This window comes from Coenobita brevimanus, chromosome 95 (genome assembly GCF_032717465.1).
Source record: "Coenobita brevimanus isolate Jiangsu-jjx chromosome 95, ASM3271746v2, whole genome shotgun sequence".
NCBI classification, from domain to species: domain Eukaryota; kingdom Metazoa; phylum Arthropoda; class Malacostraca; order Decapoda; family Coenobitidae; genus Coenobita; species Coenobita brevimanus.
In genome coordinates, this window is record NC_137048.1 from 1,963,111 (window position 1) to 1,987,879 (window position 24,769).

At 45.7% G+C, this 24,769-nt stretch overlaps 1 protein-coding gene across 1 annotated transcript; it reads left to right on the forward strand.

Annotated features, from left to right (window-relative positions):
* Window positions 1-10,449: 10,449 nt before the first annotated feature.
* LOC145413171 (1-acylglycerol-3-phosphate O-acyltransferase Pnpla3-like) lies at window positions 10,450-11,172 on the forward strand. The gene has a single exon (XM_080282898.1). The coding sequence runs from the start codon at window positions 10,450-10,452 to the stop codon at window positions 11,170-11,172; it is 723 nt and encodes a 240-aa protein (XP_080139024.1).
* Window positions 11,173-24,769: the final 13,597 nt, after the last annotated feature.

Consider the following 24,769-nt stretch of genomic DNA (forward strand, 5'->3'; position numbering starts at 1 on the left):
CATAGTTCCATCATTGCTTTTCTCCACCCTGAAACGTAGTTCAGAGAATTTCTGAAGACCCGCATTGAGGGGCTTCAATCTCATTTTCCTCTTTCACCTTAATGAAAATATCAGGGAGAAGCAAAACAAGCCATCAGATAACAAGAAAGTAATGCAAAAAAGTTATGTAATGTCAGACTTGCAGTCTGTCTGTCTATCTATCTATCTATATCTATCTGTCTATCTATCTATCTATCTATCTATCTATCTACTGCCAGATGCTTCATTCTGATAAAGGGTGGCCACAGATGAATTTCTTCCATGTTGCCCTGTCCAATGCCATTTCACTGCCCTGCTCCCAGCTCATACATCTCTCCCTCATATACATCTCCACTCCATCCCTCCTTCCCATCCTTACCTCCCCATCCCTCCTTCCCATCCTCACCTCCCCATCCCTCTCCCCCCTCCACTTCATCATTAGTCTCTTGCTCTCCATCCTCTCCACATGGCCAAACCACTTCAGTTTATTTCTCGTAATGCTTTCTGTCACATCCACATCCACATCACAACACTCCTTCAAATCCTCAGTTGTCAGTCTGCCTCGCCTTGCAACTCCACAGGCTCCTCTCAGATAACTCATTTCCACTTCTCTCAATCTTGACTTATGTCCTTCCAACAAAGTCCGATGGTCACTTCCATATGTTAGGGTTGGTATCACAAAACTGTCATGCAGTGACTTTTTCTTACTTCCATACTCACTTCTCTGTTCCTTATCACTTTCAATGAACAAGCAACCTTTCTTCCCTGTTGTACCTTTTCAAGCATTTCATCCTCTAAACCCTTACTCATCATACTATCCAGGTACTTAAACACACTCACATTTTCCATTTCCTCCTCATCCAGCCTCATTGTACATTCATTGGCCTCATTTCCAAAGACCATAACTTTACTCTTCCCTACATTCACCTTTAGATTACGTTTCTTACTCTCCCAATCTCATTCACCAAGCATTGCAGTTCCCCATCTTCACTTAACAATACAGTGTCATCTGCAAACAACAGTATAGGGAGTTTCCAAACACTGCCGTCTCTCTTAAGGTTGCCCCAACATCCATTGCCCTGCTTTGTACCTCTTTTATAACTTCATCCGTGTACAGATTGAACAGCCATTGGGACATGGCACATCCCTGTTTCAATCCAACATTCAAATAGAAAAATTCACCCAGTTCACTGTCCACATGCACTGCAGCCTTAGCACCATCATACATACTCTTCACGGCATTCAGCAAGTTCCCATTTGCTTCATATATTCTTAATACTTTCCACATTCCTTGTCTGTCCACCCTGTCACATGCTTTCTCCAAATCCATTAAGGCCACATATAACTTCCTTCCCTTCTCTAGAAACTTTTCCACTAAAGACCTAAGAATGAATGTCTGATCTACACAGCTTCTTCCCTTCCTAAAACCTCTCTGTTCTTCTCTAACTAATTCCTTTGTTATATTACCTTAACTATGTCAATAAGCATCCTGCCATATAGTATTCCTTTTGTACAAAGAAGACAAATATCCGTATGATTACCACACTTCATTTTTCCCCTTTTCCTTTATGCAGGGGAATTATTATACCTGACTCCCAGCCCTCCAGGACTCTACCTTCCTCCCAGGCCAATCTGCTTGTCTTCCATATTCAATCTATTACTGTCTCTCCCCCATGTCTCAGTATTTCACCAAACACTGCATCAGTTCCTGGGACTTTCCCAATTTTGACTTTCTTTATTTCCACTACTTCCATCCTACTGATTTCTTCCTCTCTTCTCACCTCTCTCCTTTTCCTGGGACTTTCCCAATTTTGACTTTCTTTAATTCCACTACTTCCATCCTACTGATTTCTTCCTCTCTTTTCACTTCTCTCCTTCTCCCAGCCATTCTCCAACAACTTATACTCATGAGTGTGAGAGAGTGTGTAAGAAACGGAATCTAAAGGTGAATGTAGGGAAGAGTAAAGTGATGGTCTTTGAGAGAGGTGAAGTCAGTGAATGTACAGCGAGGTTGGATGGTGAGGAATTGGAAAATGTGAGTACGTTTAAGTACTTGGGTAGTGTGATGAGTAAGGATGGAGGTTTGGAGGGTGAAGTGCTTGAAAGGGTACAGCAGGGAAGAAAGGTTGCTGGTTCTTTGAAAGCAGTGATAAGAAACAGGGAAGTGAGCATGGAAGTGAAAAAGTTACTACATGACAGTATTGTGATACCAACTCTAACGTACGGAAGTGAAGCTTGGACGTTGTTGGAAGGACACAAGTCAAGAGTGAGAGCCGTGGAAATGGGTTATTTAAAAGGAGCCTGTGGAGTCACATGGAGAGACAGGCTGACGAATGAGGATATAAAGGAGCGTTGTGGTGTTGATGTGGATGTGATAGGAAGCGTTATGAGGAACAGACTGAGGTGGTTTGGCCATGTGGAGAGGATGGAGGGTGAAAGACTGACGAAGAGAGTGTATGTGAGTGAGGTGGAGGGGGAAAGAGGGAGGGGGAGGCCGAGGATGAGATGGAGAGATGGGGTGGAGAGGTATATGAGAGAGGGGGGTGTGAGTTGGGAGCAGGGCAGTGAAATGGCGGGGGACAGGGCGACTTGGAGGCGATTTGTTTGTGGCCACCCCAAACGGGATTGAGGCGTCTGGCAATAGATAGATAGATAGACCTTCATTCTCCATGTTCAGCAATCCCTTAACCTATCACGTCCCGAGCTATTTCGCACCTCTGACACCCCCCAATCCCGAGGTATTTTCGAAAAAAAATTTTTTGGCTAAAACCTCCACTTTTGGTGAGAAACATCGAAAATTCATAGAGAAATCGCTCACCTGAGGTTTAAAATACTCGATCCAGGTAGTAGTACCTCTTTACCTGACTGGGTTTTATAACAGGCTGGCACCAAAGAAAACGAGTTCTGTGGGAGGGTAAATATTTCACACAACTCATAAACGGTATTTATTTATTTACTTGGTACGAATTTATATGTAGTATGAGAGTATATTGGTTTTCAAGCAGTAATATAGGTATTATAAGCATTGTTTCACTCACTAACTCATCACCATACCTGAACTTCTTTTGCCACATTACCTGATCATTATTTCTGACTGTTTCTTCTTTTAATGCTATGTAAACTTTGTCCACATTGTCATCGATTGGGGAATCACTCTGGCCCTGAATATCTTTACTGGCCAGGTCATTGGTAACAGATGAATTGCCGAGACAATGGCATGAGGGGGGGAGGGGGGAGGTTATGCGGTGTAAGGCATTGTCCCTGCTTGGCATCTTGTAGAGGAATAGAGGAAGGTGTCCCATGTATACGTACGAAAAATCATGCGCGAAGATTGAAAATTGTGCAAATTAGGGACCTTGCAATTGCACGACGTACCAGTATGTCGCCGGGACTGGCAAATGCAAAATGTTGCAACGTACCCATACGTCGACAGGACGGGGTGGGTTAAAGTGTTCTCTCCATCTGTGTACTTTTTCTCCCGTCTCCACTAGCAATCTACCATTTTTATCTTTCATCCCCTGACTTGCTTCTTTATCACCTGTCTAATTCTCATTACCTTTTTCCAGAACATTTTCTTACATTCCCTCCATTTTACACACAAATTCCTTCCAAATGCCTTATCCACTCACATCTTCTATCTATCTATTTATTGCCAGACGCCTTAATCCCGTTGGGGGTGGCCACAAACAAATCGCCTCCAAGTCGCCCTGTCCCCCGCCATTTCACTGCCCTGCTCCCAACTCACACCCCCCTCTCTCATATACCTCTCCACCCCATCCCTCCATCTCATCCTCGGCCTCCCCTTCCCTCTTCCCCCCTCCACCTCACTCACATACACTCTCTTCATCAGTCTTTCACCCTTCATCCTCTCCACATGGCCAAACCACCTCAGTGTGTTCCTCATAACGCTTCCTATCACATCCACATCCACACCACAATGCTCCTTTATATCCTCATTCGTCAGCCTGTCTCTCCACGTGACTCCACAGGCTCCTCTTAAATAACTCATTTCCACTGCTCTCACTCTTGACTTGTGTCCTTCCAACAATGTCCAAGCTTCACTTCTGTACGTTAGAGTTGGTATCACAATACTGTCATGTAGTAACTTTTTCACTTCCATGCTCACTTCCCTGTTTCTTATCACTGCTTTCAAGGAACCAGCAACCTTTCTTCCCTGCTGTACCCTTTCAAGCACTTCACCCTCCAAACCTCCATCCTTACTCATCACACTACCCAAATACTTAAACGTACTCACATTTTCCAATTCCTCACCATCCAACCTCGCTGTACATTCACTAACTTCACCTCTCTCAAAGACCATCACTTTACTCTTCCCTACATTCACCTTTAGGTTCCGTTTCTTACACACTCTCTCAAACTCATCCACCAAGCCTTGCAGCTCCCCTTCGTCTTCACTCAACAACACAGTATCATCTGCAAACAACAGTACAGGGAGTTTCCAAACACTATCCTCTCTCACCAGGGCCACTCCAACGTCCACTACCCTACCTTGTACCTCTTTTATTACCCCATCCATGTACAGATTGAACAACCATGGAGACATGACACATCCCTGTTTCAAACCAACTTTCAAAGAGAAAAATTCACTTAGTTCACCATCCACACGCACTGCAGCCTTCGCACCATCGTACATACTCTTCACAGCATTCAACAACTTCCCATCTACTCCATATATTCTTACACTTTCCACAATCCTTGTCTATCCACCCTGTCATATGCTTTCTCCAAATCCATGAAAGCTGCATACAACTTCCTTCCCTTCTCTAGAAACTTTTCCACTAAAGATCTAAGAATGAATATCTGATCTACACAACCTCTTCCCTTCCTAAAGCCTCCCTGTTCTTCTCCAACTAATTTCTCTGTTCTTTTTCTAACTCTGTCTATAAGTATCCTACCATACACTTTTCCTATTATACTAAGAAGACAAATGCCTCTATGATTACCACACACTTCTTTTTCCCCTTTTCCTTTGTACAAGGGAATAATTATACCTGACTTCCAATCCTCCGGGACTCTACCTTCCTCCCAGGCCAATCTGCACATCTTCCATATCCATTCTACTACTATCCCTCCCCCATGCTTCAGCATTTCACCACACACTCCATCAATTCCTGGGGCTTTCCCCAATTTAACTTTCTTCATTGCTTCCACAACTTCTATCCTACTGATTTCTTCGTGTCTTCTCACCTCCCTCCTTCTCCCAGCCATTCCCCAGCCACTTATACTCGCATTACTTCCATCCTCTATGTTCAACAATTCCTTAAAGTGTTCTCTCCATCTGCTCACTTTTTCTCCCTTCTCCACTAGTAATCTACCATTTTTATCTTTCACTCCCCTGCTAATTTCACTTCCACCCTGTCTTACTCTTTTCACTTCTCTCCAGAACATTTTCTTACAGTCCCTCCACTTTACACTCAAATTCCTTCCAAATTCCTCATCCACTCTCTTCTTACTCTCTCTTACTAATCTTTTCACCTCTCTCTTCCTTTCCACATATAACTCTCTCTTCCGCCTCTCAACTTCTTCCACGCCCCTATTTCTCATCCATTCATTGTATGCTTTCTTCTTTTGTGCCACAGCCTGTTTCACCTCTTCAGTCCACCACGCTGTTCCTTGCACCCCCCTCCGTCTTCTCTTCCACACACCACATCACATGCTGCACATATTTCTTCTGTAAATATCTTACACATACCTTCCACGTCTCCCATCTGCTCCAATTCATATTTGCCCAATCGTTCCTCTACTTCTCTCTTATACTCTGCCTTTTTCTTATCCTCTTGTAACCTTTCCACTCTCCTTGCAACTACTCCTTCCTCTCGTCTTTCCCTTCTTCTATTCCTCCATCTTACTTGCATCCTAATTCTGGCCACCACCAAGTAGTGGTCAGAAAGTCCACTCCCCCAACCTCTATACACTCTTGCATCCTTTACACATCTTCGCATCCTTTCATCCACACACACATAATCAATCATTGCCTTCCTTTCATTCAGTTCACCACCCACCCTTCTCATCACTCGCCATGTATACCTGTGGATCATTTTATGCCTGAAGAGGGTATTGGCTATCACCAACCCCCTCCCAGCACAAATGTCCACTAATGCACTCCCATTCTCATCTATCTCAGCAGGCACACCCCACTCACCAACTATTCCATCCACCTTCACATTACCAACTTTACCATTCATATCACCAATCAAAAACACTCTCTCATTCCTTCCAAACTTTTCCATGCACACTTCCACATTTGTCCAGAACTCTTCTCTCACTCTTCTAGCACGATCTTGCGTTGGCGCATACACACACACAGTCGCCCACATTTGTATTCCAACTTTCAACTTTACCCACACAATCCTTGACCCAACTGATCCATACTGTCTTATGCTCTTCTTCCATCTTTTACTCACAACTATACACACTCCTTCCTTCGCCCTCTCATTCTCATCTACTCCTGCACATATACCCCATCCATACTCCCATTCTCTCACACTTTCACCTCTCCATTTTGTTTCAGTTATTCCACATACATCCACTTTCGCATCCTCAAGCACCTGGACAATCTCTCTCTCTTTCACCTCATCATTCGCTCCTCTTACATTCCATGTACTCATTACCAAGTCCTTTGTCCGGTCCTGGGTCGTCATCGTTTGGTCAGTCCTTGTCCGAGGCTTCTTGTTTGTTTTTTTAGTTAGTTGTTTTCCGGGGAGGGGCACTAACCCTCCGCCAACCCTTTTAGTCGCCTTTTACGACAAGCAGGGATACTGGGGGAGTATTCTTGAAAACCCTCCTACCCCCAGGGGTACGCTCTCTTACTAATATTTTCACTTCCCAAATCCTCTCTATATATAACTCTCTCTTACAAGTCTCTTCACCTCTCTCTTCCTCTCAACATTTAAGTCCATTTCTCAATTTCTTCCACACCCCTGTTTCTCATCCACTCACTATATACTTTCTTCTTTTGCACGTCAGCCTGTTTTGCCTCTTCATTCCACTGTGCTGTTCCTTGCAACCCCTTTTGTCTTCTCTTCATCCCACACAGCACCTCACATTCTGCACAGACTTCTTCTGTGAAGATCTTGCACATATCTTCCACATCCCCCATCTGCCCCACATCATATTTACCCAATCTCTTCTCCACTTCCCTGTTATATTCTGCCTTTTTTCCATTCTCTTGTAGCTTAACTTTTCTACCCTCTTTGCATGAAGTGCTTGCTCCTCCATTTCATTTGAACCTTAACTTTCACCACCACCATGTGGTGGTCAGAAAGTCCACTCCCTCAACCTCTGTATGCTCTTGCATCCATTACACACCTTCTCATTCTGTCATCCATTCACACATAATCAATTATTGCCTTCCGTTCATTCAGTTCACCACCCACCCTTCTCGTTGCTTGGCACATATACCTGTGGATCATTTTGTGCCTAAAGAGGGTATTGGCAATCACCAACCCTCTCCTTGCACAAATGTCCACTCGAGCACTGCCATTCTCATCCACTTCTGCAGTTACACCCCACTCTCCAACTACTCCATCCATCTTCACATTCCCTACTTTTCCATTTTTATCTCCAGACAAAAACACTCTCTCATTCCTTTGAAACTTTTCCATGCATCCTTCCTCATTTGTCCAGAACTCTTCTTTCACTGTACTTGCACGATCTTGCGTTGGCGCATACACACGTGCAGTCACCCACATTTGTAGTCCAACTTTTAGTCTTACTTACACAATTCTTGAGCCGACAGATCCATACTGTCTTGGTATATTCTCTTTCCTTCACTTGCATACAACAATACAAACTCCTTCTTTTGCCCTCTCATTCTTACCTACTCCCGCACATATACCCCATCTATACTCCCATTCTGTCACAGTCTCCAACTCTCCATTTTGTCTTAGTTAATTCACATACATCTGCTGTTGCATCCTCAAGCACCTGGACAATCTCTTTCTGTCTTTCACTTCATCATTTGCATCCCTTACATTCCATGTCGCAATATATACCATGTCTTTTGTTCGGTTCATAGTCATCACCTGTTGGTCAGTCCTGGTCCAAAGCTTCTTGTTCGTATTTTTAGTTAGTTGTTTTCCGGGGAGGAGCACTGACCCTCTGCCAACTCACTTGTTGTCACGTAGAGAACACGTGTTGGTTGGTTATAAGGTTACCATCCAGTGCTGTAAATGGTTTCCTGGTTTACAGGAAATCATTTGGCACGCCACTCAATGTAGAGCTACCTTAAAATAGAGTACCGCCACACTAAGTGGGTGAACGATGGGAGCTCCCACCTACCTACATTGCAATCATGTTTAAAGTAGAGGTATGTCTTAGGGAATATCTGCTGCTTGTATATATCTTCAGTATTTTTTACAGATGTGAACAGAATTACTGGCACACCTGGCAGTGCGTTTTTTAGCTTCCTAAACACATCCTGTGATTCACAGTGATTCGCAGATGCTATCATAAGATTAGCATAATTCACTGTGTATGTACCATTAACCCCTAAAGACCGCAAATTTCTCAGAACACCTATTCGCAGAACCACAATTAGGATTTGATTTTTTTACTTTCTCGGATTGTAATTTTTTTCTTACAGATTTCAAGAGCTTGATCTTACATACCTGAAAATGTATATCTCTTGCTCATATGTTCTGTACTAGCAATTGTCAAAAATAAAAAAAAGTCTACCCTTGAATCTGCCAGAGAATGGCTAATAACCATACAGACATAACTGTAAACAACATAATATATATTCCTAGGCATAAAACAAGGTGAAATAATGATCGTGAGAGGAGAATAAAGTTTATAGTGGTGTGTAGCAAAGGAACCCCATGTGCTTGGAAACAGAGGGAAAGGATGAAGGTGGAGAGTGTGATGGTGGATGGAGGGAGTAATGGAGGTGTTGGGGGTGAGGAGGAGTGGAGGAAGGGAGGAAGTAAGCTTGCTACACACACCAGCTATAGTATCCAGGGGGTATATTGGGGCATGGGTAGTTGGGAGGCCAAAATGAGGAGAGGGCCCAGTGGGGCAGAGGTAGGTGGAGAAATGGCAGGGGGTCACCCCCCCCCCCTCTAGAGGCCCTTTCTGGCCATACCCCACCAGATACTGTAGTTCATATTGGCTTGGTCCCATATACGTCATAAAAGAGTCAGTGCTACCTACCACCAGTTTTTGGTGGCTCTGTACCATTGACAGACGTAGAACTTCATGCTGCATTTTCCAAAACTGTCATTTGGCAGACAGGGGTCTTTAGGGATTAATGTGTAAATGTGGGTGAAAGCATCCAAGAAAAAGCAACCACCCGAGTGCTTGGGATTATAAGAGTAGTGTCGGGTAAACATACCAGTGACCTTCATTCCCCTCCCATAATTGTTCGCAGTTTTCTATAGTTCATGCTGTTTTGGCATCACTGGCACAATTACGGTACCGGTAAAGCGTTGCTCTGTGCTGGAGGCCATTAAGAGGTTAAACTCTTAGGGTAGGGTAGGACAGTCCCTTCCGCCATTATGCCAATGAATCAAACGAGTTGTCACAGCGGAACAGCTAAAAACAAGTGGGGAAACATTTAACTAGAAACGTTTATTTACCAGCCCAGAAATAATCAGAAAAATATAACAGACTATCAGGAAAAAGAAGAAGATAGTGTATGTTTACCCTGTGCTGTTTGAAGTCATCGTCCAAGTCAGCTGATGGTGGTCTTCAGCCTTCCACCAGCATGGCACTGTAACTAGCTGATAACCTTTGTCTTTCAAAAGTGGTACAGTAAATCACTTTCTACCATATATGTATTATTTGTTTATGATTACATTTGGTATGGTGCAGTATTGTGCAGTAAAGACTAGAAAAATTGTTTATACTGTATATTTTGTGTTATACCCCTTTTACCTTTGACCAAGGTTTCCCTGATCCTCTTCACCCCATATAAAGTTAACTTCACCAATCACAGTTTTCCCAGTCATGTTGGTTTGTAGGAACTTAACCCTTGTGGTTGGTTGGCGGGGGAGTACTATACCTGTATGAGTAATTTTTTTTTTCTCCCATACTCTTGTTTATTAATGATTAAAAATATTTCTTTTTTTTCTGTACAATATCAGAGTCACTGGATAAACCCACAAAAAACTGAAATACAGCTTAAGACAAGTATAATTTTGTTAGGTATCCGCTGAACAACTTTTTGAATAAATTGAACCAAGGGTTGTTATGCTCCGCCCCCCACTCCCCCACCAACCCCAATGAACATTAGCTGTGTTGGACTCTTGGCCATATCATCAAATTTTCCCCCCAGTTAGTTTGAAATATTGAGGTTTTCCATCATACAGTATTGTGTATTCTAGAGGTGTGTGTCTGGGGTTGGCTGGCTGTGGCTTCCTGGGTGTCTACCACATAGGAGCCTTAGAGTGCCTACAGCGCAACCAGCCGAGGATGTTGAAGCAGGCAGTTGTGGCGGGGGCATCCATAGGTGCTGTGATCGGGGCCTCTTTCCTGAATGGTGTCCCGCTGTCAGTACTCAAGAGGACTGTTATGGAGGCTGCAGCTAAATCTCAAAACCCAGCACTCAAGATTTTACACCCAAGTTATAGCATTGAAGAGCTGTTGAAAGCAGGACTGAATGAGCTACCTCAGGATGCCCATCTTAAAGCTAATGGAAGACTGTTTGTGTCCCTTACTAAATACGGCACAAGAAGTGAGAATAGTCGTGTCCTGGATCGTCTTAGTAGTTTTGAGAGTAAGAATGTCATGGTGTCCAATTGGGTGTCCAGAGAGGAGCTCGTACAGTGCCTCGTGTGTTCCTGTTTCATACCAGCTTTTTCAGGGCTCAGGGTCCCAAGATTTCGTGGAGAACTGTACATAGATGGAGGATTCACCAACAATCTCCCAGTAGTACAGGAGCCTTCCATTACCATCAGTCCTTTTACAGGCCATGCGGACATTTCCCCCAGAGATCCCACGAGAGACTCCCCATACAAATATTTTTCAGTGGGTAATGATCAGTATGCCTTAACATTTGATAACCTGTGGAAATTAGCTCAATCCATGGTGCCCACCGATATGGATGAACTTGAGGATTTGTACCGAAGGGGCTACTGGGATACTTACAATTTCCTCAAGGGGAAGGGAATGCTGTCATCACATCACAGTACTTGAGATATTTTTTGACGTATAAAGTGTAATTGTGGAGAAAATGGAGAGTGAGGTTGACCATGGGAGTGTATGTGAGGTGGGGGGGGGTAGAGATGGAGGGGGAGACAGGATGAGGTAGAGAGATTGGGTGGAGAGGTATGACAATGTGAATGGTGTAATTTGGAGAGAAGGCAGCCTGATGGTGGAGGACAGGGTGACATGGAGGTGATTTGTTTGTGACTAGCCCCTCTGGGTTAAGATGCCTGGCTGTTTATAGATAGCGTCATTAACAACAGAACTTCCATACTTTTATAAAAGGTATTAGCTATGTTCCATTGCTTAAAGCTTCACCAGTCAAAGATTGTTCTTATATATTCATTATGAAAATACAGGAATGCTCTCTCTCTCTCTCTCTCTCTCTCTCTCTCTCTCTCTCTCTCTTGTATTAACCACAAATATATGGTATGTTGGTATCTGTTTTTTTTCTGGTATCACATTTTTTTTTTTCTTTTTGAGCAACTTTGGGGGGATCAGTGGCCACAAATAGGTATGTGAAACTATCAGTCCTTGTGTTGAGCAATGAGTGATGTCAGTGGCAGCAGGAAAGTAGTGGTTAATCCAGTGTTAACACAGGAAACATTCAAAGGAGGTATCTGTATATTATTTTTCAAGGTAAATTTGTCCCCATGTATTTATTGCTTGAAACCTCATTACTGTCACTGTCTTTAGTCTGCTTTACCTCTTTACACTTGCTATGCCCTTAGGAAGCATATCTCTCACCTAGCTGTATTCACAGAGGGTGTTATATTAGGCACTTTGAGAATTAAGTGACTGACTAGAAGAGTATATGTGAGTGAGGTGGGGAGGGAGGAGGAAGGGGAGAGTGAGGATGAGATGGAGAAATGGAATGGAGAGAGAGGTTTGATAGGGGAGAGGTGAGTTGGAGGGAGGGCAGTCAAATGGCAAAGGACAGTGTGACTTGGAGACAATTTGTTTGTGGCCACTCCTGACAAGCTTCAGGTTTCTTGCAGTAGGCAAATGGATTGATAGATAGAAGTAGCAGAATAGAATGATAAAAACCATATATTCTGAAGGGGCTGTAAGGAAGAATATCTTAGTATGATGGATCCAGTTGAAAATTAAATTTTTTACTAATAAGGACGTGCATGGTAGCATTCAAATATTTTTATGATATTTTCTCAAGTAGGTATTTACTTATAAATACAGGTGCTTTTTCTAAGATTTTCTTTACTTTTCACCTTTTGTTTTGCTTTTCTTATTTCACTATTTCACATGAGAGAAAATGCTATTATTTAGCCTTTTTTAAAAGATCGGTGTAGATACTTTTATTTTTAGTTTATTCTTGCAACTTCCAGACAGTTTTGCACACCATAGGATAGATTTCTCATACAGGACAGATTAATGAATGCTGTATGTAAACCCTCCAGTTTAAAAGTATCCCAGCACAAATAAATACCAGTATATTAAAAATGACTCATCGGAGTGAAAGAATGATATATATATATATATATATATATATATATATATATATATATATATATATATATATGATTATATATATATGATTTTATATATATATATATATATATATATATATATATATGATTATATATGATTATATATATAGATAGATAGATAGATAGATATAGATAGATAGATTGATATATATAATATATATATATATATATATATAATCATTTTTTAACCCTAGTCTGTCTAGCTGAACATACTGAACATACCTGTCAACCACAGATAAGCAACTGCTTTTATCAGACTATCCTACAGGTATAGCAGAATTCAGTACATATGCTGTGTAGGGAACCAGCACCCTCTTGTCATAGACAGTCCCCCACCAGGGTCAGACCAGGGTCCTTCCCATGGTTAGGTGTAGGGAGATTTATCTTTTGGGTGGACTCTGCAGCTGTTCCTTCCAGGTTGCACAGCTGTTTAAGCTGGTACGAAGTGCATTCGTAGGATATTTGTGACTGTGGAGTGGAGTCAAGAAACTAGGGGCTTGAATGCAGAGTCACCCAGAGTGACTTCAATTTGTAATGTTGGATACAGACTGATTACATCAAACAAATGCAAGTGTTTCTTAAGAGACTTAAAATTTAGAGGAATTTAGAGGCTTGCTTTCAGTTTTTTGCCGTCACTTTTAATAATATGGTCTTTTGCGCTCACTTTCGAGCAACTTCATAATGAGTCACAAGCAGCTAAATGTAGAATAGGTTTATATTAATTGATGCACAACTTAATTGTGAAGCAACTTCAAGGGAGGACTAACCTTTTTCTTCATAAAGTGACACATAAGAACTTCATATCTGTGAGGTAAAAGTCAGGATTTTGGCAGCTTGAATGGTGGGTGAATGAGAGTATGGCCCATTCAACTGGAAAAACTCTGGTTAGTTATTTCATTATTATATATATTTTTAAAAGTACATATAATTTTTTTCCTTTATGCACCCTGGACCCTTCCTCACCCCATTCTGCCTTTGTGTAGTGTCTGGATTCATAGTTGATTGAATGAGATATATTAAACAAAGAACATAATTATAATTCACAGATGGATGATAATATGCATATCAGTCTACTACGTTACATTCTTGTGTCCATGAAATAGAGACAAGGGAGGCAAATGGACTATAGTAAGATTTTTGAATGTACAGTAGAGGTGTTGCTATGATGTAAAATATTGCAAGGACATAAGTACAATAGCCTAACCTCAGGCCCCTTTCCAATGAAGAATATACAATGTTATGGATGTAGCTTACCATTTCAAGGTTTCTTGAATGTACATGCACTTTTTGCCACAGGATTGATTGTATTTTGCATTTCTTTAATAAACGGTACTGAATATTTTGTGACGTTTTAATAATTTAAGGGAAATAAGTCACTGAATGTGCCGTGAGGTTTGATGAGGAGGAAATGAAAAATGTGAGTGCATTTAAGTACATTTTTTTTAATGCAAGAAAGAAGGAACCAAAGGCTAGGAGCCCACAAACTGTTCCTTCCAAGAAAAAACAAAAACAATATAAAAGAGAGCCAAATTCAAGATCCGTTCATTTCGAGATGCCTGGACACACTGCGTTTGAAAGACTGCAGATCATAGGAAGTAGGAAATAGAGACAGAGGGAGACAGTTCCTATTGCATAAATGAAGGACTGGGAGTAACGGTTAACTCTTGCATTGGAGAGTTGGACAGAAAAGGGATGAGAGTTTGTTGCTAGACGGGTGCTATGCACCTGTCGTAGAGGTGGAGGGAAGCAAGCAGACAGTTCAGAGGGGGAGTGACCATTGAAGTAGTGATAAAAAAGAGATGCAACAGTGCGACGAAGAGGCAGAGGTTGAAGCGAGCCAGTAAGAAGAGAGTTGAGACAAAAAGCATTTGACTCCACCCTATTGAGAAGAGCTGTATGTGGGGATCCTCCCCACACGTGAGAGTTGTACTCTAAACGGGCGAATAAAACCCATGTATAAAGGCAACAACTGAGCAGGGGTAAAGAAGGTATGGAGTCGTCTTAGCACACCTAATCTCTTGGAAGCAGATTTTACAAGAGGTGCAATATGATTTTTCAAAGATAAGTTCCGAGTTAATGAAATCCCAAGCATGTTCAAGGATGATGCAGCATGCAGCTGGATATTATTAAACCTTAGAGGGTACTCCTGTGGATAATTATGTCAGGTTGATAGGTGTAAAAACTGAGTCTTTGATGCATTAAAAAGAAGATTATTTTTACCCCAGACAGAGATACAAGCCAAGTCAGACATTAGGTGTGCCATAGCCTCATCCCTTGTTTGTTGAAGTAACTTCTGAGATGGACGTTGTGGGAACCGAATGGAAAGGAGAAGGGCGGAATCATCAGCGTACGAGTGGATAGGGTTGGATGTACAGCTTAAAGGTCATTGATGAATAAAAGGAAGTGAGTTGGTAATAGGACAGAGCCCTGAGGAACACCACTGTTGGTAGATCTAGGAGAAGAACGATGGCCGTCTACAACAGCAGCTATAGAATGGCCAGAAAGGAAGCTGATGATCAAGGCACAGATAGATGGATGGAAATGTAAGAGGGTAGTTTGGAAATTAAAGATTTATGCCAGACTCGATCGAAAGCCTTTGAGATGTAAGGTGCAATGGCAAAGCTTTTGCCAAAGTCTCGAGAGGAGGATGACCAGGAGTCTGAAAGGTAGGTGAGACGATTGCCAGTGGAGCATCCCTGACGGAATCCATACTGACGATCAGAAAGAAGGTTGTGATAAAGAAGATGCTTTAAAATTTTTCTGTTAAGAATGGACTCAAAAACTTTTGAAACACAGGATGTTAAAGCAATTGGACAATAGTTAGAGGGTTGGGAATGGTCACCCTTCTTTGTGACAGGCTGAATGATAGCAAACTTCCAGCAAGAAGGAAAGGTACAAGTTGACAGACAAAGGCAAAAGAGTTTACCTAGGCAGAGTGTAAGCACAGAAGCACAGTTCTTGAGGACAACAGGAGGGACTCCATCAGGCCCATATGCCTTGTTAGTATTGAGGCCATTGATGGCAGAAAATACATCAGCTGAAGAAATTTCAATGTCAGCCATGAGGAAGTCTGAGGGAGGGGAAGTGATGGAGGAACAGCACCAGAATCATCTAAGGTGGAATTGGAGGATAAAGTCTGAGCAAAGAGATCTGCTTTATCTGTAGATGAAATAGCTACAGAGCCATCAGAATAGAAAAGAGGAGGGAAGGATGATGAGGTAAAATTGTCTGAAAGGTTTTTGGCAAGGTGCCAGAAGGAGCGGGAAGAATTCGAGTTGAGAGGATGAAATTATTTTTAGTAGTGCGAAGAACAGACTTAGGGCGATTGCGGGCAGAAACTTAAATAAGATGTGTTTCAGAGGTGGGTTGGCTCTGGTACCTTTTAAAGGCCTTCTCCTTGTTGCGGACGGCATTAGAACAAGCGTGATTAAACCAAGACTTTCTTGCATTAGTCAAAGGATACGAGAGGAATATGTGTTTCCATGCCCTAGAGAATAACCTCCATAATTCACAAGGCACACTCAGATGGCTCCCGGCCATGGAAGCGTCATTCCATGGAAAATCGAAGAAGTACTGTCTAAGGGCCTCCCAAGCTGCAGCTCCAAGGTGCCACAGACGACGTTTCTTTGGAGGGTCCACAGGCTGTACCAGAACGATAGGACAGGTTAAGGTAACAAGGTTGTGATCGGGGGAGCCCAATGGAGAGGAAAGATTAACAGTGTAAGCAGAAGGATTTGCTGTATGGAAGCGGTCAAGTATGTTGGAGCTTGGACCAAGGAGGTCAGGGATACGGGTAGGATGCTGTACAAGCTGCTCTAGGTCATTGAGGATTGAAAAGTTGGTTCGGCTTGTTCACCAGGTGGATCAGTGAAAGGAGAGGAGAGCCAAAGGTGGTGGTGAACATTCAAATCTCCTAGAATGGGGATTTCAGAGATAGGAGAAATGGATAGAATGTGTTCCATCGTAGACGATAGTTAAAGAATTTTTGATAGTAGAATCGGGGGATATGCAAACAGCGCAGATATATTTAGTCAGAGAATGACAGGAGAGCCGAAGCTAGAGAGTAGAGAATTCAGAAAAATCAAGTTCAGGAACACAAGAGTAAGATAGGTCGTTGCGTACATATACACAACATCCACCTTTAGCTTTGAGATGAGTATAGAGAACGAAGGAGGAAACAGAAACGAGTTAACTGTCAGTTGCCTCAGACAGCTGAGTCTCTGTCAAGAAGAGAAGGTGAGGTTTAGTGGAGGAGAGGTGGTGTTTGACAGAGAGAAAGTTAGAGGAAAGACCGCGAATGTTGCAGAAATGAAGAAATGAGTTAGACAGTGGTTCCAGGTATCTCTCTCTGAGTCGTCACCGGGAGAGGGTAAAATGCAGTATAGTATCACCGAGGGCAACCTAGCACCCCCAGAAGGAGCCCACAGAGGAGCATATACATCGCAACTGGATTCCGGGCGACAGGGACATAAGTCCATCCGGGCTGCTTACCCCTATGACCCGCAGATCACCCGCCATTACCATAGCAGGAAAGCAAGACTACCTTCCAGGCAAGCTGACCACTGACAACCACGGGATGGAGCTATTACTCTACTTCCAGTCAGCACCCCTGAAATGGCCAGTAGCTGCTCAACCCTCCTACAGGAGACGGCCTACAGCCGCTCTGGAAGTAACGAGGAGACGGCTGGTAGCTGCTCCTGCCTTAGTCAGGAGACGGCCGGAAACCGCTCTGAAGGTGCCCTAGATGAGACTGCCGGTAGCCAGTCAGCCCTCCTACAGGAGGCGGCCTGCAGCCACTCTGGAGGTATCGAGGAGACAGCCAGTAGCCTCTCCCACCTTCGTCAGGAGACGGCTGGTAGGTACTCTGAAGGTGCCCCTGAAGAGACGGCCTGTAGCCACTCGACCCTCCTACAGGAGACAGCCTGCAGCCGCTCCAGAGGTAAGGAGGAGATGGCCAGTAGCCGCTCTCACCTTCGTCAGGAGACGGTTGGTAGCTGCTCTGAAGGTGCCCTTGAGTCGGCCTGTAGCCGCTTCCTTCTCCAGGCCACGGCCAGTAGCCGGGCCCTATGGCAGGAGACAGCCGGTAGCTGCTCCTCTGTCAGGTACTGACTCCTGCCCACCAGCCTATGACCCAGAGGGAGACCCCAGCCCAGAGAAGTATTAGAGAGGCCCTGTAACTACCACCGGGCTCTTCTCACTACAGCCAGTTCCTGAAAGGACCTGCCTGATGGACCCCGACAGAGGCCGACGCCGCAGCCCACTCCCGATGGTGTCCCCAACCACCGGAGACCACAGCCCCCGGGACCTCCGGACTGCCCCCAGGACCCCCGGGCGGGACATCCCTTCATCCCGATGCCAGAGATTTTCGTCCTGTCAGGCACCTGAGTGAGAAGTTCAGGCAGCTGTTCGGCCCCAGCCCTGAGGGCCAGACTCCCACCCCGAGCCCTGAAAGCGGTGGACCCTTCACCACTAGCAGCCCCGGACGGGAGAGGACGCCCTTATGCGTGAGAATACGGAGGCCTCTGGCAGAGCTGGGCTCCATCAGTAGTGTGGCTGAGCCATTCCCGCCGCCCTTGTACCTGACCGCCAGTATGCCCAGTCCTGAAAGTGAGTGAAAGTGAAAGCACAGTGTTCATGACATAGTGAAACAAGGGCAGAACAGTGAGTTATCAGAGTATGGAAAGTCAGTGAGAAAGCATCAGTAATAATATAAAAGAGAAGTGGAATAAGTAAGATAACGAGTTAGTTAACCAGGAGCAATGGGACGTGAATAACCGGTGACTGAGGAAACCGGGATAGCGATGGACCAACCATCCACCATGGCAGCCAAGGTTGTGGGGCACGTGAAATGGTACAACATTCGGAAGGGCTACGGCTTCCTGATTCGCCGTGATTCAGGGGGGGGAAGTGTTCCTCCACCGCTCCTCCATCGTGGCCCCCAACCCTGCCCATCCTGTGCCTTCGGTTGCTGCTGGCAAGGTGGTGGAGTTTGTGGTGGAAGAGGATGCTAAGGGCCCTGCAGCTGCTTTCATCACAGGCCCTGCAGGCCAGGCAGTGCAGGGCTCTCTCCACGCCCTCCCCCATCATAGACGTCGTCGTCAGCTTCCACCTGCTGCTCCTGCCTCCTTCCCTACCTCCTCTGCCTCTACCATCATAGCCATGTGTGTGAAGGTTGCCAAGGCTTTCTCGGGGGGAGATCTGGCAGTTTTTGCCCAGCGCCTGCCCGTCATCTTCCAGGCCAACGGGCTCCCTGCCATCTCTATCCCCGAGTCTTTTTCCTCCCCACCCATGGTGCAGAGGAGACCTGGGAGGAGGGCTGCTCGACGTCATCCTGGGCCATCTGCGACCCCCACCTCCTTGGTCCCGAGGGTGTTGCAGCTGCAGCCCTCTCCTCCACCGACGAGGATACAGCTGTCGGGCCGTGCAGTTTCCCGCCGGTCTGCCTCTCAGCCTCTCTCAGAGGTGCCCGTGGAGGTGGGGGATGTCAAACATTCTTCGCCATATGAAGTTGCAGCTCCTGTTTCTTATGCACCTCCACCACCTCCACCACCAGAGGACCAGACACCAGCGAGCCTCAAGCCTCCACCACCACCACCAGAGGAACAGGAACCAGTGACCCCCAAGCCTTCCCATTCGTCACGGCACATCTCTTGGGACGACTTTGCCTCCCTTCCACAGCTGGGCCTCGAGATCTTCGAGGACCAGCTGGTCCATTACAAGGACCTGGCACCGGAGGAGCCAGACGAGCGGGAATTTACTAAGGGGGACTTCCGGCGAGCCTTGCTCTCCTTCAACGAGCTGCGCTGGGGGTCCCTTCAGGCTGTTACTGACCCCGAGGAGTGTCGTATCATCTCCTACACCCTCGGGGTTGTGAAGTCCCACCTTTCCGCTGGTCCTGACTCTGACTCTGACTCTGGATCCCGTTCCTCGACGGTGTAGTACCCAGTCTTTCTGCTACTGCCTCTTTGTCACTGCCTCCCTCCAGCCTCAGCCATCTAGTTCCTGCAACAGCCTGCCTGCCCTACTTCTGCTTCTTGTACCTATTGTGGACTGTGGGTGCATCTGTATGTATATATATATGTGTATATATATATACGTATGTGTGTATCCTGTAACTGTTTGGTTTAATGGCCACTTTAAGGCCGATAGCCATAAATCAAAATAAAGAAAGGAAAAGAAAGAAGTAAGATAACAGTGAAACAGTGAACGCGGCAAGGCAGTGAAATAGGGGTCTGTCTCAAGTGAACACGCTACCATAGGCTATATAGTGACTCCGCCTCGCGTTAAGATCATACAGAGGCCCCAGTGTAAGAGTAATAATTAACGACACGACAGACAAACCAGTTAGCCTGCCAGCAGTGAAAATAGTGCCACAAACTCCACCAGCATACGGAACCTAGACTTTCCCAAATAGTATAGTGTTCAGCTTCACTGCCCTAAGTGCTGTTCACCTTACCCGACCTTGTTCTAAACAGTATCCTCTGCGATACTAACACCCGATATTTAAGCCTTAGAATTATAATTGTTCAGCATAACTGTATTTGTGACATCTGCCCGTTCCAGTGTAGAATTTAGCAATGCACATGTAAGGTTGTTGCTTCGAGTTTTTGAGTCCTGCCGCTCTCTTAATTGTCTAAGCTCAATGTCTAGAAAGAGAACCCAGCTACACACTAGGCGTTAGAGGGAGGGGAAGCCGACCTAAAACACCTAGCATTACAGAGGGGCTGATGGTGGAGGAATTTATGGTCCCCCCCCCCCCGGCGGACTCTGAGGCCTGATTTTCTGATACCATTTTACTTTTAATTTTGAAAAGGAAGTGTATTGTGTACTGTGCAAGTAGTTTTCTGTTGACAGTAAGAGAAACTTGTATTGGAGAGCATGCTGGCCTACTATCTGTGTCAATGAGACACTGAAAAAGTTCAGCAAAGGGTCAGGAACTAGTCCCGAGGGCTGATGAAACGGGAGCTCCAGCTCTCCCTGTCATCAGCTTTCCATCCACCTTGGGAGTCCTGCATGCCCTGCTGGACTGGTGCTACAGTCTATTCCTTGGGGTGTGTGATGAGTAAGGACGGAAGTTTAGAGGGTGAAGTGCTTGAAAGGGTACAACAGGGAAGAATGGTTGCTGGTTCTCTGAAAGCAATGGTAGGGAACAGGGAATGAGCATGGAAGTAAAAATGTCGCTGCATGACAGTATTGTGGTACCAACTCTAATGAATGAGAGTGAAGCTTGGACCTTGTTGGAAGGACACAAGTCAAGAGTGAGAACGGTGGAAATGAGTTATCTGAGACGAGCATGTGGAGTTACATGGAGAGACAGACTGACAAATGAGGAAGTGAAGGAGGATTGTGGTGTGGATGTGGATGTGATAGAAAGCGTTACGAGAAATACATGGCTGTGATTTGGCCATGTGGAGAGCATGGAGGGCGAGAGACTAACGAGGAGAGTGTATGCGAGTGAGGTGGAGGGGGAAGAGAGGGAGGGGGAGGCCGAGGATGAGATGGAGAGATGAAGTGGAGATCTCGAGGTATATGACAGAGGGGGTGTAAGGTGGGAGCAAGGCAGGTATGTGGCATTGGACAGGGCGACAAGGAGGTGATTTGTTTGTGGCCACCCCTTTTGGGATTGAGTCGTCTGGCAATAGATAGTTTTAATATTTTATTCATTTATTTACTGATGATTCTAAGGTATACCCGAGGAATGTTCCGCGTTGTACACTTGTTTACCACTTCGAAATAGTAAATGTGAGACTAGTGGTAGCGAAGCAGTAGCCAACATTCATCTTTTTTTTTTTTTTTTTTTTTTTACGTGTCCGACTCTGGGCAAAGGCTTCAGGGCCTATTTCTCGGGGGCAGTGACCTATCCCAAGGTCCAGTAGTCCTCCTACACCTCCACATGTCACCACTTCGGCGCTAACACCCACCATCTCTATTGAATACATGCTAGGGCTGTCTCATACAGGATTGGTGTATTGGTATTAGCGGGGGTATTTTAACGACATCTCGGCGGGTCATCTGGTAGATCAGGAAAGTCTGATTTTTAGGAAATTCAAAACCTTAAACTGTTCCCTGGCCCAGCCGGGATTCGATCCTGGGTCCATTAGGGCTGCAGGCCGCCTCTCTACCTATTCTGCCACCGCTGTGGCTGTGAGAAAAGGATGCGGATGGAAGCGGGAGGGGTAGAAACTATCAGCTCCCCCAGCCTTCCTCCTCCTCTAACCTCTCCCTTCCCACAGTGGTACCAGACATTTGAGTGTCTGTCTACTACTTCACTAGCGGTTGTCTCACGTATAAAGGTCCGAACTGGCAGGCAGGTGTGTAAGGCGGAACTTTCCTCAGGTGTACATTGTCAAGTGCAGTTCCTTTTAGTGTCCTAAGTGTGTTTCTATTATGGTCATGGTAAGATTGTTAGGTTTTGGAAGCTGATAAAGGTGGAAGAAGTTTGTACAGAGGAATGTATGAGGAGGATATGACATCCCCGTATTGTCCAGGTGAAGTGGTAATCAGTTAAATGACTCTTGGTAGGTGGTATGAAGTGTGCATGTTTGTGCTGGGTGGAACCAGGATTCTGGGGACTTAACTGATGAGTGAATGAGAATATTCTCCACATAACTTGGCACACCTTTGGTTAATTCTCCCTCTGTCAGGTTTTGCCGTATTCTCTCTATTCTGCCTAACCCCATTCTTAGGGGAGAGAAGAGGTCTTGGTGATGATGATGATGATGAGGTACGGGCAGCTCTCTTAAGTCAGGGATGTGTTTAGAAATGTTGAAAGCTTTTTCATACAATTGATACTGTAATCTGGGGAAATTGGGAAATCAGCTTTTAAGGGGAATTGTATGGAAATATAGTTAAGTTTTCATTAGTAAACTGTGGATGTAACCTGTCATGATAATTGAAATATCGACCGTGGCGATGGAGCACCACTGGGACAGAGCAACACCCACCACAGGAGATGACCACGGAGGGGCTCCAAAGCCGCACGCGAGGTCAAGGCTATACGGACGTATGTCCCCAACTACCTTGCGCCCCTATTCCCCGGAACAGACCCAGCAGGAGTGCCGCAGTCCGCACGCACTACCCTCCGACCTGACTAGCCCTCGACAGGTTTGAGGTGGGGTTGAAAGCACAGTCCCGAGCAGCATCCCTGTGACGGCCTCCAGCCACACAAACCAGATGACCTCTAGCCACTCCCATAAAAGTGATGGCCTCAGACGTACACCAAACATGACAGCCTCCAGCCGCACACCAAACGTGACAGCCTCAGCCACACAACCATAGAGATGGCCTCCAGCCACTCAGGTGCTGCTTGACCCCTCCTTCTCCTGCAGAAACCAGCGACAGCCTCCAGCCGCATCTGGGGAGAGACAGGTACGCCCCCTCTCCTTCTGCTGCTGCCCGTGGGAGTACGACACAGGTGACGGCCTCCAGCCACACCAGCAGGCAGATGACGGCCTCTGCCTGCATCTCGACTGCACGTCACTTCTCCTGCAGGACACAGGTGATAGCCTCCAGCTGCACCCGTGGACAGGTGACAGCCTCCGCCTGCACCTCACCCACGGTCCTGCTTGGAAGTCGGGACTCGGTGACGGCCTCAGCCGCACAGACAGGGAAGGGACGGCCTCTAGCCGCCCTTCCCCTGTTGCCTATAGGACCCCTCCAGCCGCGCCAGGGAGAGGCATCACCACCAAAGCCTCTCCCCCCCTGTGACTTCCCCAGCAAAAGAATCCTCTCCTGTAGCCGAACGGAACGTTCCCCCGCCCCTCCCCACCAAGGCAACCTCTAGGAGGAACCTCCCTGCCTGGAGGAGGTGTGTCGAGGTCCTGCGCTGTCCCTGGGAGTGCGTGTCGTCCAGCCAGTGCCCGTGGGAGACGACCATCTGACGGACTCCGGCCGGAGGCGACGCTGGAGTTCGACCCTGACAGTGGCCCAACGGAAGGGAGACCACAGATGCCGGACTCCACGAGACGCCTCTACAACCCCAGGGCGCACCCTTTCCAGCCCCAGACAACGGCGACCTTCTCCCTAGAGTAGGCGCAGACAAGTGTGCCTGTTCGTGCTGTTTGGTCCAAGTCGTAACGACCGGACTACCCTGCCAGGCCCCACGAATAGAGGGCCTCCCACCACGCCCGACCACAGCTCCCAGCAGATGACGTCACCCTTGAGGGTCGTCCAGTGGCCCTTGAAAGAAGGGACACCAGAAGGGACCCCTCCAACTCCTGGCCGACACCTGGAGATCACCCAGCCCCTGCAACCTGGCCGGAGTTCCCCGGCCTGCCCAGTGTAATAGTGATTCCCCCAAACCTACAGTGATTGTAGTGCTCGTGATACCTATATGTACAATGCCGAACTAGTGCCGTAGTGACTAGGTAGTATGCCTACGTGTGCATATTGTGTTGTACTAGTGCTTTTACCACTGTGTGAGATATGGTGAGACACTTATGCTCAGATTGATGTCAGAGACCAAGTAACAAACTGTGTGAGAATTAATATCCTTCATCGTGTAGTGTCCGTCCAGCGTCCTCTGACTGGCTAGTATCCTGCATGATACCCGCCAACCAGTCGGGACCCTCTTAGTTTATCCAGCACAGTTGGTAGTAAATAGTGTGTCGTGTGTAACTCACATCCATATTGTATGAAGGTTGTAATTTGGATAATATATGTGTAAGGTTGTTGCCTAGAGTTTTTATGTCCTGCTCTTCTCGTTGTGTATTCTAGCTCCGGTCCCGAAAGAGGACCCCGGCAATATCGCAGGTGTTTCTAGGATAAGTCGCCCTTAAAACACCTAGCATAACAATAATCACCTGAAGTTATATTGTATTCCAGCTAATGTCAGTTGAGTTATTCTGATAGCTGTGTTACAGGAGCCTAAGAGCTAATGTAAAAAAATATTGTTACACTGTAGGAGTCGTTGATACGTCAAGAACGATGTGTGGACAAGCCATGATGTTTATCAAAGGCTATTGAACACGTCAGGTTTTATTTCTGCCAGGCAGAGCTGAGATTCACTGCAATTCACTGTAAGACCCAACACTTTGGAAACGAAGGCAATACGTGGGACTGAGTACATGATAGCTAAGGAATAC